At 47.0% G+C, this 19,412-nt stretch overlaps 2 protein-coding genes across 2 annotated transcripts; both read left to right on the top strand.

Moving 5' to 3' along the window:
- The first annotated feature begins 209 nt into the window (after positions 1-209).
- LOC134396265 (zinc finger protein 397-like) lies at positions 210-6,801 on the top strand. The gene is made up of 4 exons (XM_063122686.1): positions 210-292; positions 1,982-2,829; positions 3,235-3,364; positions 5,663-6,801. The coding sequence occupies exons 2-4, from the start codon at positions 2,110-2,112 to the stop codon at positions 6,625-6,627; spliced, it is 1,815 nt and encodes a 604-aa protein (XP_062978756.1). The 5' UTR covers positions 210-292; positions 1,982-2,109; the 3' UTR covers positions 6,628-6,801.
- A 7,895-nt stretch (positions 6,802-14,696) lies between these two features.
- On the top strand, positions 14,697-19,282 carry LOC134396260 (zinc finger and SCAN domain-containing protein 31-like). The gene is made up of 3 exons (XM_063122681.1): positions 14,697-15,588; positions 17,288-17,414; positions 18,213-19,282. Exons 1-3 carry the CDS (start codon positions 14,869-14,871, stop codon positions 19,043-19,045), a joined length of 1,680 nt encoding a protein of 559 aa, XP_062978751.1. The 5' UTR covers positions 14,697-14,868; the 3' UTR covers positions 19,046-19,282.
- Positions 19,283-19,412: the final 130 nt, after the last annotated feature.

The following is a 19,412-nucleotide window of genomic DNA, read 5'->3' as shown; positions in this document are numbered from 1 at the left end:
AACACAAACACAAGGAGAGGGCTGGTGTTGAAATACGTCTGAAATGGTTAACCCCACAGAGTTCAGCTGTGATTTCTAGAAGGGCGGCGAGGCGGCTCCTTCTCCTCGCGTGGAAACCGTACAGGCAGGCACCCGGTAGTGTCCTCCAGAAGAAGTGGACTGAAGCCACTTCCGTTGCCCTTCCTTCTTTCCCTGGTGGGAATCTGGAATTCCTCGAGCGTTTGGAAGCTGCAACAGGGTCCTGCCCCCACCCACCCCCAGGGCAAGGGATGTTGCCCTGCTAAAACTGCAGGTGAGTTTTTGGAAGGGGGAGCTGCTAGTCCTCCCAGGGTGATGGAGAGAAAGAAACTGCGCGTGGGAGAGATAGGGCAGAAGGTGGCCAGGCGGTTGCAACAGCAGCAGAGAGGGCTCCTGCGTCTTTAATAGTCGCGTAGAAAAGGGCATTGCAGCAGGAGCAGCTTGCATGAACATTTCTTTGCATGCAGAAGGTCCCAGGTTCGATCCCGGGCTTCTCCCAGGTAGGGGAAGGAAATACATCCTGCCGTTGCTGCCTACCAGTGTTGACAGTATTGAGCTAGATGGGCCAATGGTCTGACTCAGGGTAAGGCAGGTTCCTGTGTTTCTCTGCTGCACAGTAACCGAGGGCGCAGGAGATCCGTCCTCTGCACGGAGCCAGGATACTGGGGAGTGGGAGCGGAGCTATCTTTACCTTCAAATCTATCTTCGTCTTCCCCTCCCACAAATGGAAGTCAGGAATATAAAGGATGCTGGCAGTAGTTACATACAGTTCATGTTTTTTGAGTGGTTTACTTCTAATTATCTCTACCTGTCTGTCCCTCGCCATTCAAAAATAAATAAATATCAGCGCTTTTTTAGCTGTCCAGTCCCCCTCTGCCATGTGGTTGCCTGTGGCTACCAGGTTTAGTGCTTAAATACAGGGCAGATACAGACTAGGGTTCTGCTTCCCTCCGTGGCCAAACAGTTGCCTCTGGAAAGAAGCACACAAGCTGAACAGGAAGTCAAACAACCCTTTCCTGTTCTCAAGATGATGGAAATTGAGTATTAATTTAAATATTTGTAAGCCGTTTTTCTGAACCAGCTAGGACCTAGGTTGGGTTAGTCCACCTGGTGTCTTCCAGATGTTTTCAACTACAATTCCCATATGCCCCTGCTAGCATGCCCTACGGCCAGGGATTATGGGAGTTGTCCAATTGTCTGGAAGGCACCAGGTAGCCTACCTCAAAAGTCACAATTAAAAAAACACACCTTTTCCTCGGAACAGCTTTGAGAACTTTTAAAAAGCAGTTTATTAATACAGAAGGGATGATGATGGTGATGAATATTCTTCTTCTGCTGCCCCTTATGCCTGGAACGCTCTTCCAGAACACTTGAGAACTACCAACTCAATCACAGCTTTTAAAACTCAGCTAAAAACTTTTCTTTTCCCTATAGCTTTTAAATATTGAGTTTGTTCTGACTCTATACTGTTAGCTTCACCCTACCCGGTGCCTGTTTACACTTCCCTGTGCCTGTTTGCATTCTCTTTCCCTCCTTATTGTTTACTACAACTTTATTAGATTGTAAGCCTATGTGGCAGGGTCTTGCTATTTACTGTGTAATCTGTACAGCACCATGTACATTGATGGTGCTATATAAATAAATAATAATAATAATAATAATAATAATAATAATAATAATATAAAAGTTCAGCCTTTGTCATCCTTTAATCTACCCTCCAAAGTAGGCTAGTATAAGGTGATCATATGGAAAGTGAAGAGGGAATTTCACCAGCTGCTACATGCATAGAAATGACACCTGCTGAAATCCCCTTTTCTATACAACTGTTCAAGATACAGGAGCCCTGTCCTCTTTTCCATAGGGTCACCCTAGACATATGCTTGCTAAACAACACAGCAAAGCACCTTCCCAGGCACAGTGGCGAATGCAAACCCAGTGTTTTTATTTTGTTTTATTTACACAGCCCTACGGATTTCGCATGAACTTTCACAGCAGCCTCCCAAGAAGCTGGGAATTCTTCCGTGTTTGAGGCAAGGTTGGAAAGTGGGAGGCAGCGAGAGGAGGAGGAGGAAGGAGCAGCAACTTCTAGAAATGGTGGGCTCTAAAGTGTGGGATGCGACAAAAGGTGCAGAAAAAGCCCCGCATCTGGTACATGTAGACACTATTGGGGATTTGCAGACCGCAGCACCTCCACGGCAGGTGAAATGTGAACCGCAAGAGGGGCTGCAGGAACGGTGGGAGGCCCAGTGGCAGGAGTTCCTGCGGACGCTGCAGGCCCCTTGCTCAGGATGGGGGAACACGGAGGCGCCTGAGGAGCCCAGGCCCTGGGACGACGCCAAGGCTTTCCTGGCCTCCTTCGAGCAAGTGGCGTCGGCGTGCCGGTGGCCTCGGGACAAGTGGGTGACCCTCCTCCTGCCAGCCCTCAGTGGAGAAGCCGAGCAGGCCTTCAGCGGCCTCAGTGCCCCAGACAAGGGAGACTACGGGAAGGTGAAGGCGGCCATCTTGGAAGGGGAGGCCATCTTGCGGGAGAGGCAGCGCCAGCACTTCCGGCAGCTCCGCTATCGGGACACGGACGGGCCGAGGGGCGTTTACGGTCGGCTCCGGGAGCTTTGCCGCCAGTGGCTGAAAATTGAGAGACACACGAAAGACGAGATTTTGGAGCTGCTGATCCTGGAGCAGTTCCTCAGCATCTTGCCGGCGGCCATGCAGAGCTGGGTCCGGGATCGCCAGCCGGACACCTGTGCCCAAGCGGTGGCCCTGGCGGAGGATTTCCTGCTGAGGCGGCCCGAGGCGGAGAAACCGGAACAAACGGTGAGAGCGTTTGATGGCATACGGTATGTGTGGTGCAACACTGAAGCAGGTTGGAATAATAATGGGGTGCATGTGTCTGCATCCTTTCCATACTGATTCAAACCTTCCTATGTTTGTGCTTACGTAGCTAAACTTCACCAACTACGCGAAAGCGAGTTATTGACAGGCTCAGGGTGACCCATAGTTTGACTCTGCGCTGTGTGAAGAACTCCTTCCTTTTATCTGTCCTGAATCTCCCACCATTCAGCTTCATGGGATGATCCCAATGGGTCCTGGTATTATGAGACCATTACAACCACATTTTCCACATCATGCCTAATTTTGTACACCTCTATCGTGTCTCCACTTACTCAACCTTTTCTCCCCAAGCTAAACAATCCTTGCTGTTGTTATTGCTGTTGGCAGGTTCCTGTACCACCTGTGGAGATGACTGTGCATCCGTCCGAGGCAGGCCAGGTTCCGCCACTTGGCGCTTGGATCGGACTACTTTGTCAGGATGCCAAGCAAGTGCAGAAGAATGAGATGAGATCACTGAGTAAGGACCCAAAGCACTTGACATCTTGGGTGATTTATTTATGTCCCACCTTTCTTCCTTGAGAAACAATGACTGCATATTTGTCAAGGACATCAGAAGAGCCCTGCTGGATTAGACCAAAGGTCCATCTAGTCCAGCATTCTGTTTTCACAGTGGCCAATCAGCTGTTGACCAGGAACCCACAAGCAGGACATGAGCAGGACACCCTCCAGCCCATATTCCCCAGCAACTGGTGTACATAGGCATGCCACATCTGATACTGGAGGCAGCACATAGCCATCAGGACTAGATTCACAGCCTTATAATCCATGAATTTCTCTAGTCCCGTCTTCAAGCCATCTAAATTAGTTGCATTCAGACAACTTGATAGTCAACGAAGGAGTAATAATCAACACGACAGTTGTTTATCTAGGGGAATTCCCCACGTAACATGATAATAACCAACCATGGTGTGGATTAGGATCAGTGTTGAGTTGACTATTAGTCCATGCTAAGTTTACTCACTCATCCCTTGCCCTCTCTCCTCCTCTCAGTCCTCCCGCTAGTATCCCGTTTTTGCTGCCGAAAAACAATCCTGCCAGCTGGATTAGAGTGGCAGTCGCCACGTTGACCACTCTTGCCTTGCGACTCTGTGGCCAATGAAAATAACCAACGGTGGCTGACAAAATTAACCAACGGTGGCCGCCATACATGATAACCAATGGTAGTTTCAAATAGCCAACTCTGCACAGCGTTGGTTATTTCGGGCAAATAACCGTTGGTTAGGGAAAAATCCCTCCACACAACACAACAACCCAGACTGGCAAACCATTGACTATTTAAACCACTTGGTTATCATCTTGTCTGAACCCCTTCACAGAGTGTGTAAAAGACTGAAAGGATCATTAAATGTTGAGAGCCAGTGTGATTAGAGTGTTGCACTGGGACTTGGGAGATCCGGGTTCTAGATTCTACTCGCTCCTAAAGCTCACTGATTTTGGGCCAGTCACTGACTCTCAGCCTAACCTTCCTCACAGGGTTGTTGTGAGGATGAAAGAGAGAGGAGGAGGGTCATGTAAGCTGCCTTGAGTTTCTTGAAAGAGGAAGAAAGGCAGGATATACATGTAAAAATAAAGTATTATTACTGACTGTTGGAAATCCATTCTGGCTGTCAGAATGGAGGAGGAAGGTTTCGAGAGTATTTTGAGATGGACAAGCTGACTAATTTGATAGATAGATGAGAAGGGGAAGATTGATGGTGATAGGTAAGATACTGGAATGTTTACTGTAAATAATTTATTTATTTATTTATTACATTTCTATGCCGCCCAATAGCCGGAACTCTCTGGGCGGTTCACAAAAATTAAAACCATTCAAAGTATAAAACAACAGTACAAAACCACAATATAAAATACAATATAAAAGCTCAACCAGATAAAAACAGCAGCAATGCAAAATTACAAATTTAAAACACCATGTTAAAATGTATTTCTAGATTGTTAAAATGTTGGGAGAATAAAAAGGTCTTATAGAAATGAGTATTCCTTCTACCCCCAGTTTGGAAACTATGTGATTGCAGTTGATTTTGGAAACTATGCCTCAATTCACACAACACTTTTCTGAATGGTGGTGTAGCAACTCTACTGTTGAGTTGTTACACCACCGTTGAGAAAAGTGTTGCCTGGATTGTTTTTGTTTGAAAAACAATCCACCCTGAATCTTCACGCTGTGCAGAGGAGAGTTCCTGCACAACCGTTGTGTTCCATGTTGTCTGGAGGGCTCTGTGGAGTTTCCTGTTGAATGGAGTTTCCCAATGGCCATAGAGTTCCCTGGCAAGAGTGGTGAAAGGAGGGAATGCCGCTCTAGGAGAGCTGCTGGGATTGGGTGGTTTTTTTGCAGCAATGACTGATGGGATACCATTGGGAGGACTGGGGGAGGAGAGAGGGTGGTGGAGCTGTCAATCAAACACTGCATTGACTTTTACTCCACTCCATAGGAGGCCACACCCACACAACAGTGGAGTTGGAACATGTTGTGTGGTGAGTACCCCCTACAAACTCCACCATTGAGTGGAGTTTTCTCACTGAGTAGAGAAAAGCGTTGTGTGAACTGAGCCTATGTGATTGCAAGTTGATTTTTGGTATTTATAATGAACAATATACCTATGTGCATAGTCATAGGTTTACAAAAACTGAGCTCTAGTATTGAGATAGGAGAAAGCTTTTCCTCTATCCACTGCATTGCTTAGCTCTGTTACTTAATTCTTTGAACAATTACTTAAGTGGAACACAAATACGATTCCCTGTTTTATTCCTGCAGGTAACGGGCAGGCATGGGAGAATGAAATGAATCCTGTTCATCAGCAAGGTCCTGAACAAGCGGAACTGAATGATGTATCTCTGGGAAGAGACAAGGATTTCCAGTACTATACGAAGGAAGTAACATTTGGGAACCAACAGGAACCAAGGATCGAACAGGGGAACAATCATGGGAAGGGTGTGGAGGTATCCTTTTCCCATGCAAAATGTAACAAAGAAGAGAGAGAATCCATGGAGCAGCGAAGAGTCCAGCATGGTGGGGCACAAAATGTGTCCCCTGACGATGGAAGGAACTTTGAAGAGAGCTCAGACCTTATAAAACATCAGAGCACCCACACTGGAGAAAAACCGCACATGTCGTCTTCTTGTGGGAACAGCTTCAGTCAGACACAGGACCCCGTTGCACAGGAGAGAATGCACACAGGAGAAAAGAAAAGACACAAATGCTCCCATTGTGGAAAAACCTTCAGTCGCGGTTCTCTTCTTAAAGAACACACGAGAATCCACACCGGAGAGTCTCCGTACAGATGCTCGTACTGCGGCCGTTACTTTGGCCGGTGTTCGGTCTTGCAGGATCACATCAGGACGCACACGGGCGAGAGGCCGTACAAGTGCTCGGAGTGCGGAAAGACTTTCAGCCAGAAGCACTACTTGACGGTACATGAGAGGATGCACACGGGAGAGAACCCATACAAATGCGTTCACTGCGGGAAAAACTTCCCCAGGAGGTTCATACTTGTGAGACACGAGAGGATCCATACAGGAGAGAATCCGTTCATTTGCTCGGAATGTGGAAAGAGCTTCAATCAGAAAGGGAACCTCGTAACCCACATGCGGCTGCACACGGGAGAAAAGCCGTACAAATGCGCCCATTGTGGGAGGAGATTTCGTCAGAAAGCAAGCCTCAGTTCACATGAGAAAACCCACACAGGAGTGAAAAACCCATCTAGTGTGGGCCTGTGCTAGTGTGTACCTGAGACTGATATAACACGGCCTAAGCAAAGTTATAAAGCATGGCCAGGGGTTGCATTTGACTTAAGCAGTTGTCAGTTTTGCTGACCTAATCCCATAATTTATTATTTATTATTGCATTTATATCCTGCCTTTTTTCCTCCAAGGAAACCAAGGCGGTGTACATAATCTTCCTCCTCTCCATTTTATCCTCACAACAACAACCCTGTGAGGTAGGTTGGGCTGAGAGTCTGTGACTGGCCCAAAGTCACCCAGTGGGTTTCCATGGCCAAGTGGGGAATAGAACCCAGATCTCCTGACTCCCAGGCCAACACTCTAGCCACTACACCACACTGTCTCAGAGAATAATAATCTCAAAACAAAATAAAGCAAACAGTCTATCCAGTTTATAGATTTAGAGAGTTTTTGAAATTATAGATTTTAAAAACGTGGAACGTTTTGGCAAAAAACACCAGCTTCAGTCACAAAGGAAGAGTATGCTACAATATACAATGTTGTATATTGCATATTATACAATATTGTATATTATACAATATGCAATATTGTAGCATACTCTTATGTGTGACTGAAGGTGGTGTTTTATGCCAAAACGTTGTAGCATATTGTAGCATGCTTTTATTTGTGACTGAAGCTGGCGATTTATGCCAAAATGTTTCACGTTTTTAATTTTTAAAAATCTATAAACTGGATGTGCTATCGTTGGCTGTTTGGTTTGGACTGTTATATCATGTGCATTTCATTGCCTATATATTGGTTAATTTCAATAATCTCAGACAGTGTGGGGGATCTAAAGTTGGTTATCTGTTTTTATTTTTTGTTTTTATTATTGCATTTATATCCTGCCTTTTTTCCTCCAAGGAACCCAAGGCAGTGTACATAATCCTCCTCTCTATTTTATCCTCACAACAACCCTGTGAGGTGGGTTGGGCTGAGAGTTTGTGACTGGCCCAAAGTCACCCAGTAGGTTTCTATGGCCAAGTGGGACTAGAAACCGGATCTCCTGACTCCCAGTCCAACACTTTAGCCACTACACCACACTGGCTCTCACTGTTTCTTTTAGGGGTGAGGGCGATGTACTTCCTTCGAGCTGTGAGGGAACAGCGCATCTGTGCTTGCCCATTTTAGGATGAATTTACAAGCTTCTAAATTGAATTGAGCCCGGAATCAACTGGTTCTTCCTGTTTCCAGCAAACACAAGGCTGTGCAGAGTGTTGATCGGCTGGCTCTTGAGGAGGCAGGAATGTCTCCCTGATTGCCACAAGTATCCAGAGTTCTTTAGCAAAACTAAACGAAAAACAAAACATATTAATGTTTGTTTTTTAAGGCACAGAATAAATGTTAAAATGGATTTCACCTGGTGAAATTCTCTCTTTACCACAACAGTTAAAGCTGCAGGAGCTATACTAGAGTGACCAGACACAAAAGAGGGCAGTGCTCCTGCAGCTTTAACTGGTGTGATGGAGAGGGAATTTCACAAGGTGCTTCATGCATGCAAATGCCACCTGCTGAAATTCCCTTTTTGATACAACTGTTAAAGATACAGGAGCCCTGTCCTCCTTTTCATATGGTCACCCTAAATTTGACCCCTTTGGCACTCCATAGCACTACAAATGCCTTCCCCCCCTTTTTTTGAGGTTCACTGTCTACTCCCAAATTGTCTACAACTGTGGCAACATCTTTCCAGGCTCTTAGCAGAGGTCTCTCCCGTCCCCTCCTAGCTGATTCTTTTACCTGGAGACAGGACTCCTTGCATGCAAACCATATGGCACCTGATATATGTATTTCACTCTTGTGCAGGCTGGTGGCTCCAATGTTGGTGGGTGGTGAATCCACTCCAAGTTTCAGTCATAACCAGTCAGAATTCTAAAACAGCTCTTTTGGAGTTCTGACTGGATATGACTGAAACTCAGAGTGGATTCACTGCCCCACCGACTTCAGAGCCACCAGCCTCCACTTTTTCACTCTCTCCTGTGCACAAACAACATCTTCATCCTACTAAAGTTATGGTATCTTATCAGTAAACAAACACCAGTAAAATGGTTCTGTCCTTAACCATTAACAAACGACAGAACAGAATAGGTGTAAAGAACATACTGGCCCTGTTCAGAAGACACCTTAAATTACAGCTTTAACCACGGTGGTTAAGCCAGAAAGCCGGGCCGTGTTCAGAAGACACCTTAAACCACAGCTTTAACCACAGTGAAGAAAACAAAAAGCCTTATTCACCATGGTTAAAGCCGTGGTTTAAGGTGTCTTCTGAACACAGCCTGGCTTTCTGGCTTAACCCCCATGGTTTAAGGTGTCTTCTGAATGGGGCCTATGTGTGCAAAAAATATGAGAACATTTTAATATACTGATATTTCACACAAAATGTAAAACAATCAATTAGCAGTTCATCAGTTTGTCACATATACATAGTTAGAACACTGATTTCCAAGTCAAAAGGCAGTACAAATATACTTACTAGTTACGCATGATGTTTCGCTCTTCCCTAGCAAACACAGGCAGTAAGTGTGTGGGGTGGGTGCAGGGTGGAATAGTGTCTTAATTTGCCTATGTTTGTTTCAATAAATTGTTTAATATAAAATCTCACGCTTTTGTTATTTTTTGGCAAGGCATCACCTGGTTCCAAACTGCACTTTTGCACCAGAAGCAATTATGATTCTGTGTTCGGTTGTTCTCTCTTGCTTTAATGCAGGGCTGAGTCACTTGTGGGAAATCAGCTCCCATCAGCCTAGCCACCATTGCCACTGGGTGAGGGATGATGGGAGTTGCAGTCCAACAACATTGGGAGGGCTGCACGTTCCTCATCATTGCTTTAATGATTTTACATCAGCCGTATTCAGGCATTCCCCACCCCCCACGCCATTTCAACCCTGCTTTCTCCTGCTCCCTCCTCTTTCACCCACACCAGCCATTCCAGCAGAGGGAGATGAAATTGGAAAGCAGAGCCATTCCACCAGTCCTGTTGAAGTTTTTATTTTGTCTCCTCCTCCCTCCGTATCACTTCTTCCTTACGTGCTGTGTCTTTAATAACTGCACTGCGAATGATCACTGTTAATACTGTCATTATCACTATCGCATCACATTTCCTTCTGATCTCATGGTTTACAATTCTGCCCCCATCCCTCCAAGATGTACTGTATTAAAAACACACACCAGATGCTCTCCATAATGGTCTATGTATCTGATGAAGTGGACTATAATTCACGAAATCTTAGGCCAGAATAAATGTCTTAGTCATTCAGGCGGCTTCCCCCAAATTGTACCCTCCAGGTGTTTATGGACTTCAGTTCCCATCTGCCCTGGCCAGCATGACCGATGAGCAGGAAACTTGGGAGTTGTACTCCAAAAAACCTGGTGACCATCTGGTTGGGGAAGGTGCCACAAGACTCTTTGTTGCTTTTGCTTTAACAGACTAAAATGGCTGCCCCTTTGGAAAAATGTTCCATTATTATTGTTTTTCTTTTGGGGGGTGCAATGAATGCAGTGGAGGCTGGAGGCTCCGATGTCAGTGGAGCATTGAATCTGCTCTGGCTTTCATTCAGAACGGGGAGCTACCTGCAAAATGGGGCTCCTATGCATGTTGAGCAGGGTGACCCTATGAAAAGGAGGACAGGGCTCTTGTAACTTTAACAGTTGCATACAAAAGGAAATTTCAGCACGTGTCGTTTTTATGCATGAGCACCTGGTGAAATTCCCTCTTTACCACCACAGTTAAAGCTGCAGGAACTATACTAGAGTGACCAGACACAAAACAGGGCAGGGCTCCTGCAGCTTTAACTGGTGTGATGAAGAGGGAATGTCACCAGGTGCTGCATGCATGCAAATGACACCTGCTGAAATTCCCTTTTTGATATAATTGTTAAAGATACAGGAGCCCTGTCCTCCTTTTCATATGGTGACCCTGATGTTGAGCCATAAAAAAGGCCTACAACTTCCAGCATGCCCCAGCTGTCTGGGACATGCTGGGAGCTGTAGGCCTTTTTTTATGGCTCAACATGCATAGGACTGCGTCTTTAGTGTATTAAACATAGAAAATGTACTTTCAAGTCCAATGCAGAAAGAAAGGCAATAATAATAATAATAATAATAATAATAATAATAATAATAATAATAACAATAATTTCCTGAGAGTTGAATCACTCTATTTCTTCATAGACACCTCTCCCCAGTAAATAGCAAGAAGCCCTGAGAAAACCTGCTAAGACGTGCCCGAAAATGTTAAATCTACCGAGTCCAACCTTAGTTTGCTAGCAAGGCTTGGAAATGTTAGACAGGAAGTGTCGGGAGCTGTTGCGAAGCTACTTCCTGTCTCCCCCCCTTTAAGAAAGCCCTGGTGGTGAGAAAGTGGCATTTAAATAAAAATTTTTTTTTTAATTTTCTCAGGCTCTTGGGGAGGGGAGAAACTTGGGTCTGGATCAGAACTGCTGGCCCTCTCTACTCCAGCCCTACAAGGCTATGCATGGGGCGAAGCATTGCTAAACCAGAAGGAAAAGGTGAGTTCAAGAGGGGTTGGGGGTGGTGGGGTTGAAAGATGAGAAGTCCTTTCCAAAAGAAAGAGGGGGGTGGTCGTGGTGCTTGGAACACACAAAGCAGCAGCTGCAAAGAAGCTTACGAAGACGAGAGAGCAGCAAAACCGGATTTGCTAGATCTGGGGGGAAGGGGGGGGCGAGAAAAGGAGAGCCAGTCTAGTTAGGTGAGGACTAGAGGCATGAGTGGCCCGGTTTTGACATTGGGGGAGAACGAATGTTCCTAAAACCTTGCAGGTGCGTTTGATCCGCAATTGTATCGCCTCCAGATAATGCAAATCGAAGCCTGACCCTAGTCGAGCGCCTGTGGACGATCAAGTCCAGTACAAGGCGAGGGTCTGTAAGGGAAAAACCAGGGGCTAAAATTTCAAGATACCTGGTATTGAATACTCAGCCATGCTGTTCTCAAATAGGATTTGCTTTGGCCCAGTTTGCACGTAAGAACATAAGAAGAGCCCTGCTGGGTCAGACCAAGGGTCCATCTAGTCCAACGCTCTGTTCGCGCAGCTGTCGACCAGGAACCCACAAGCAGGTGGGTTCTGGATGGGTTTTGTAAGGCCGTACTCTGATGTTGAGACTGTAGCTTGCCTGGAAGTATAATATTGATTGATTGCGTTTTTATACCGCCCAATAGCCGAAGCTCTCTGGGCAGTTTACAAAAATAAGCTCCTACAGCTCCCTTCCCATCTGTATATACCCTCAAAATATCTGTACATTAAATGGAAAAGCTCAAGTCAAGGAAACCCTTACAGGCCAGAGTGAGATTTTGTGTGTGAAAGATGTCTTTGGATCGGGGGCATTGTGGTAGCGGGAGTCAAAAGGGGCCAAGAGATTTTTGGGGCGCAACTCCTAAGGGAGAGGGTGGCAAAGAGATCCAGCGAACAGCACTTGCGATGTCAACTTTCAAAATAAACCCGGGGGAAGGGGGGAGAAAAGCCAGAAAAAAGCCCTACCAGGATGCATGTAAACACTTTGCTTTGAACAGATTGTTTTCCTTAACTTCTGATTGGATTTAGAGAGGGGACAGAGACCCACAGCCCAGGAGAGTGAAACGACTGAGCAGCAGGTGCTCAGGGCAGCAGAAGCAAACTCTGATTTTATTCCCGTAGTTATGCTGTTGCTATGTTTGAATGAGCTTAAAATGCACATTTGCACATGCTAAGAGTGTTTTTTTTTTAAATCAAGGTTGGCAAATATTCTAACCTGATGTTTTGGATGGCAGCTCCCAAGATTCCTGACCATTGGCCCTGCTGGCCGGGGCTAATGGGAATTGAAGTCCAAAACATGTGTAGGGCACCAGGTTGGGGAACCCGGTTTTATCATGTCAGGAATGTAGAAGCAGTTGTAAAGCATTGGTGGTGGGGTGGGTGAAAGAGAAAACTGAAGTAATGTTCACGGCTGTCTAAAGGCAGGTTACAAATCAAATAAGTAAATACCCCCCAATGGGTTTCCTTTTAGATTGTGAATAGGAGGGAAAAGTTCTTTGTCTAAGGCAGGAGTGTTGAACCTATTTCACCCCAGGACCAAATGACAAGCTCTTGGAAACTGCATTCTGGGCAGGGCCGAAGTCAAAAGTTGGAGGGTCCTCAATATACCAGCATAAGTACATTTTAGCTTAAAGCTCTTACTGCCAATAATTAAGTCTTAAGGGAGGCATTTAGAATGGGGAAGAAAACTGCAGAAAAGCCAGGAATAACAGGCTCAAGTGACAGGAAGCCAGATTATTATTATTATTATTATTATTATTATTATTATTATTATTATTATTTATATAGCACCATCAATGTACATGGTGCAGATTCAGGCTGGACATCAAGAAAAACTTCCTGACTGTTAGAGTAGTACAACAATGGAACCAATTACCTAGGGAGGTGGTGGGCTCTCCCACACTAGAGGCCTTCAAGAGGCAGCTGGACAGCTATCTGTCAGGGATGCCTTTTATATATTTTATTTATTATTATTACATTTATAACCCACCTTTTTTCCTCCAAGGAACCCAGGGCGGCATACATAATCCTCCTCTCCATTTATCCTCACAACAACAGCCCTGTGAGGTAGGGTATGCTGAGAGTCTGTGACTGGCCCAAAGTCACCCAGTGAGCTTCCATGGCTGAGTGAGGGCTAGAACCCGGATCTCCTGACTCCCAGTCTGACACTCTAGCTGCTATACCACACTGGCTCTCCACTGCTTTAAGGTGGATTCCTGCATTGAGCAGGGGGTTGAACTTAATGGCCTTATAAACTCCCTCCAACTCTACTATCTATGATTCTATGAACTACCAAATGATGTTTGGTGGTTTCCCCCAACCACAAGGTGGTGGGGGTGAGGGGGTGGGGCCAGGAAAGGGGGCGTGGCATTTGGGGGAATCCCAGAGGGCTGGGTTTAGCTCATAGGGCTGAGGCTAACCACACCTGTTCTAAGGCTTAGGTGGGTGCCTTTGCATTTCTGCTGTTTTCAGACATCATGCTTCAACAGGGACTTGTATGGGGTACAGGGTTGTGCAATCTGCACTAAAACTCCTAGCATTCCTGACCATTGTTCATGGTAACTGGGGCTGATGGGAGTGGAAGTCCAAAACATCTGGAAGGCACCAGGTTAAGGCAAGCTGCTTGTCGTTTTTCCATTTCATTTACTTCTGACTTTACATGTTTTCCCTCTATACAATCGGGTATATATTTCAAACTACATCTGATGAAGTGGACGACAGTCCACAAAAGCTTCTGCCATAATACATTTCTTAGTCTAAAAGGTGCCATAAGACTCTAAGCCATGGTTAGGCCTCTAACCCTTTTGCAGCAAATAGTTAGTGAGCAGGTTTAAACCATGGTTATGTAGCCACCATGGTTAGGAATGGTTCTCACGGCACACTAAGCCCTCATGTTTAGCTCAAAATGCTTAACCACCGTGGCTTGGCGTGTCATCAGAACAGGGTCTCTTTGTTGTCATTTTTTGCTGCAGCAGACCTAAGGCTGCTTGATCTCCGTAAATCAGATCTGGGTGATTTTAATCATAGAATCATAGAATAGCAGAGTTGGAAGGGGCCTACAAGGCCATCGAGTCCAACCCCCTGCTCAATGCAGGAATCCACCCTAAAGCATCCCTGACAGATGGTTGTCCAGCTGAAGGCCTCTAGTGTGGGAGAGCCCACAACCTCCCTAAGTAACTGGTTCCATGGTCGTACTGCTCTAACAGTCAGGAAGTTTTTCCTGATGTCCAGCTGGAATCTGGCTTCCTGTAACTTGAGCCCGTTATTCCGTGTCCTGCACTCTGGGAGGATCGAGAAGAGATCCTGGCCCTCCTCTGTGTGACAACCTTTTAAGTATTTGAAGAGTGCTATCATGTCTCCCCTCAATCAGTATGTCAGTATGTATGTCAGTGTATTAAGTCAGTATGTTCTTCTCTTTGTTATCAAAATATCGGCGTGCATGTGGGGTTCCATAGAAGACAACGCCACAGCCCCTCTATAATGATTATTGATTCTCACCAATCTCTGTCTCTTTTCCTGTTCAGGGGAAACTCGTCCACCTAACTGAGAAAGGTGGTGGGCACATCCTCCAAGAGAAACAGCTTGAGAAGCCTTTATCGCTAAAGGGTGCTGTCCCCAGACATTGGAGGGTGCCCTGCATTGGAAACAAGAGACTGGGAGCTTAGGCCAGTGGAAGGGGAAGGAGGGAAGCGCCGCCACTGGCCCCAGGAGTGGAAATGGAGGAACAGGACAAGGCTGGCTCCAAATTGTGGGACGGATTACCAGGGGAAGGGAAGAGAGGCCCCCAGATGGTCCAAGTTGGGAGCATTGGGAATTTCCTGAGTAAGGCTCCCCTGCAGCCAATTAAACGGGAACCAGACGAAGGGCTGCAGCAGCAACAGCAGCACTGGGAAGCCCAGTGGCAGGAGTTCCTCAAGAGCGTGCAGGCCCCGGACTCCGGATCCCAGCCTCAGCTTGTGTCAGGGGAGGAGGCCAAGGACTTCCAGGCCTCCCTCCGGGGAGTCGCCGATACCGCCCACTGGTCGAGAGGAGGGTGGGCGGCCCAGAGCCTGCCGGACCTTGGTGGAGAGGCCCCAAAGGTTTACCGCAGCCTGGACCCCTTCGTGAAAGTGAAGGAAGAGCTCCCGCACAAGGCCGCTGGCCTCCATGCGGAGACGCGGCGCCAGCGCTTCCGCCAGTTCTGCTACCAGGAGGCCAAAGGGCCCCGGGAGGTTTGCCACAAGCTCCGGGAGCTCTGCCACCGGTGGCTGAAGCCCGAGAGGCACAGCAAGGAGCAGCTCCTGGAGCTGCTGATCCTGGAGCAGTTCCTGGCCATCCTGCCCCCGGAGATGCAGAGCTGGGTCCGGGGGAGCGGTCCGGAGAGCTGCAGCCAGGCGGTGGCCCTGGCCGAGGACTTCCTGATGGGGCGGCGAGACGGCAAGAGATGGGGACAGCAGGTGAGGAGGGGTTTATCGCCGGTTGCCATGAAGCAGGCCTGTGGGATCTATGTTCGGCTCTTTTTTTTTTTTTTCCTTTTCAAATAGATCATGAGAACATAAGGAGTGCCATGCTGGATGGACCCTCGGTCTGATCTAGCAGGCCTCTTCTTATGGGTGCAAGCTGCAGGAGCCCTGCCTAGTGTGACCGGATACGAAAGAGGGCAGGGCTCCTGCAGCTGTGTGATGAAGAGGGAATTTCACTAGGGGCTGCATGCATACAAATGACAACTGCTGAAATGCCCTTTTCTGTGCTACTGCTAAAGATGCAGGAGCCCAGTCCTCTTTCTCATAGGGTCACCCTAGAGAAGACTCAGTGGTGCTGCTAGAGATGTAAAGGGATGGAGAAAAAACTGGGTGGGGAGGGAGAGGAACAGCAGTGCAAAAGAAGGCAGGAAAAAACAGAGATAATAGCAGTGTAAAAAAAAGTTTTAAACTCCCCCCCCCCAAACAAACAGACAATTCCAAGGAAAATGGCTTTCCTTGTCTTGTTTTTTCCTCCCACCCCTCCCACCCTGGCCCCAGGTAAGATGTAGCACTGTCTAGCTCCTTCCTATCTCTCCTCTCTCATCTCACACTATCGCCCCGCTCGTGCTCTTCGCTCCTCTGATGCCATGTTTCTCGCCTGCCCAAGGGTCTCTCCTTCCCTTGCTCGGCTTCGTCCATTTTCTTCTGCTGCCCCTTACGCCTGGAACGCTCTTCCAGAACATTTGAGAACTACAAGTTCAATCGCAGCTTTTAAAGCTCAGCTAAAAACTTTTCTTTTTCCTAAAGCTTTTAAAACCTGATTTTGTTCTGACTTTATACTGTTAGTTTTACCCTACCCTGTACCTGTTTGCATTCTCTTCCCCTCCTTATTGTTTTATTATGATTTTATTAGAATGTAAGCCTATGCGGCAGGGTCTTGCTATTTACTGTTTTACTCTGTACAGCACCATGTACACTGATGGTGCTATATAAATAAATAAATAATAATAATAATAATGATGATGATGATGATGATGATGATGATGTAAAGGTGCTGGACCAGTGCCTGGAGGCTGTAATGGGCTGGATGAGGGCCAATAAACTGAAGCTGAATCCTGATAAAGCAGAAGCTCTGTGGATTGGTGGTTCCCGAGTCTGGGAATTGGGTAAGCGACCTGTATTGGACAAGGTGGCACTTCCTCTGAAGGAGCAGGTGCGTAACTTGGGAGTACTCCTAGACCCATCTTTGTCACTGGAGGCCCAGGTGGATTCCTTGGCACGGAGTACTTGGGGTCAGCTTCGGCTGATCGGCCAGCTACGGCCTTTCCTGGACAGGGACAACCTAGCCACAGTAGTGCATGCACTGGTAACTTCCCAATTAGACTACTGCAATGCACTCTACGTGGGGCTGCCCTTGAAGACGACTCGGAAGTTGCAGCTAGTGCAAAATGCAGCAGCTAGACTGCTGGCGGGTACATCTTACAGAGACCACATAACATGTTTTAACTTGGTTTATGGTTTAATTTGTTTTTAGCTGTGTATATTTACTGTTTTATACTGTATGCTTTTCTCTGTACGCCGCCCTGAGATCTTATTGATATCGGGCGGGATATAAATGTTTTAAATAAATAAATAAATAAATAAATAAATAAATAATCAATCAATCAATCCTCCCCAACTTTCTTTTTTTCAGGGTGCAGCTCCTTTCACAGAGGTGCCTGTGAGTTCTTCTGAAGCAGACCAGGTTCCGTCGGACCTTCGGAATAAACAGTTCTGCAGAGTAACTAAGCAGGAGCAGTGCAAGGAGGGGAAGACCCCAGGTAAGCAAATACACCTCTGGCATGTTACCATCATGGTGGTACTAGTTTCTGGGCCAGTTCGCATGATCAGAACAGCCCACCATGGGTTGTTTAAGACACAGGAGTGCTATGGCACAGGCTGGGCGGAACTGGCATATTCAACACCCCTCTGCGGCTTGTCATGTCGTGCGAACCCAGAGACTATGGGTTATGTGAGGGTTGTTTAACCCACAGTCCCCAGGTTCGCATAACACGGCAAGCTGCAGCCAAGCATTGAATATTCAAAAGCACTGTCTCTTAACCTTGGAGCAGGGAAATCCCCGGTATCCCACGGCCCTTCAGACAGTCTAGGGGCTATAGGGTGAAAATATTTTTCACCCTTTAATTAGGGTGACCATATGGAAAGGAAGACAGGGCTCCTGCAGTTGTCTAGAAAAGGGAATTTCAGCAGGTGTCATTTTTATGCATGCAGCACCTGGTGGAATTCCCTCTTCATCGCAACAGTTAAAGCTGCAGGAGCCCTTCCCTCTTGTATCTGGTCACTCCAGCTAAAGAGGGCAGGGCTCCTGCAGCTTTGTTGTGATGAAGAGGGAATTTCACCAAGCCCTGTCCTCCTTTCCATAGGGTCACCCTGCTTTAATTGCTGGTTTCCTCTTGTTATTTCTTTTCTTTTCAAACATTGCTCTCTTTTTTTTGCCATTTGTAGTGCTATTTCTGTTTACGAAAGGGAACGGGAGACGAAATGCGAGGGAACCGTTGCTCTTCAGTTCAGAGAATAATCCATGGCTTGTTGTCTTTGCCCTTCTCTTCTACCTGCAGTGGATGACGGACAGGCAGGAGAGAATCTTTGCCATCCGGAAGGTTCCGACCAGGTGGAGCCACATGATGCCTCCATGAGAATAGGCTTAGCTTTCCAGAATTACGAAGAGGGCACCACGCTTTTCGGTCCACAGGGAACAGCAGGGAAGCAGAGGAAAGACCCGGAAAATAGGACGGGGGACGCCGTAGCCAACTGGGAAGGACACTGCCACCGAAAAGAAGCCAAAGTCCAGGATTGTGAGGAATTGCAAGGCTGTGACAACAGCGAAGGGGGCGTCAGACTGACCAGTGGCCTTCTTAAGCACAAACCGAACACTCCGGACCAGAAGCCATTCAAATCCTTGGACTGCGGGGAAACGTTCCCTCAGAGCTCCAGCCTCATCCCACACGGGCGGAACCACATGGGGGACCGGAGATTCAAGTGTTCCGAGTGCGGGAAGAGCTTCAATCAGAAGCGGTACCTCACGGGGCACAAGAGGATCCATAAAGGAGAGACGCCGTACAAATGCTTGGACTGTGGGAGGAGCTTCAACCGGAAGTGGAACCTCATTGCGCACAAGCGGATCCACTCGGGGGAGAACCCCTACAAATGCTTGGACTGCGGGAAAACCTTCAGCCAAAAGGGGAACCTCATGACCCACGTGCGGATCCACACGGGGGAGAAGCCCTACAAGTGTGCGGAGTGTGGGAAACGATTCAGCCAGAGGGCAGGCCTTACATCACACAGGAAAAGCCATATAAAAATCAACACCGTAGGGAAAGCTACCGTGGGTTATCTGATTTTCTTAAACCTCAGTGAATCTGCACAGGAGGGGAGCCCCGTAGAAGCTTAGGAGAGGGGAGAAAACTTTCATGTGGAGCTCCGAACGTTCCCGTATATGAGAAAATGCATTTCATAGGGGGAAAAACTAAAACGTCTGATGGTAATAGAAACAGGGTGTGCTCGCATAGTATAAAGGATCAGAAAATCCCCAAGAGGTGGTTGAGGGGAATTATCTCAATGTTTTGACTGACTGACTGACTGACTGTGGGGCGGAATCATCACTCTTAGCTGACCCAGTCTTCACAAACTGCAGGCTGCGTGCCAAAAGTGTTCCTGGACTCTACCACTTTAGGCTGAGGGGAGGGATAGACTGCATAATTCAAAATGTGTGTGTGTTTAAAAAAAATATATCTTCCAAAATGTTCTATTATTTCATA

Source organism: Elgaria multicarinata, chromosome 3, assembly GCF_023053635.1.
Source record: "Elgaria multicarinata webbii isolate HBS135686 ecotype San Diego chromosome 3, rElgMul1.1.pri, whole genome shotgun sequence".
Lineage (NCBI taxonomy): Eukaryota > Metazoa > Chordata > Lepidosauria > Squamata > Anguidae > Elgaria > Elgaria multicarinata.
This window is presented reverse-complemented; position numbering and strand designations above follow the sequence as displayed.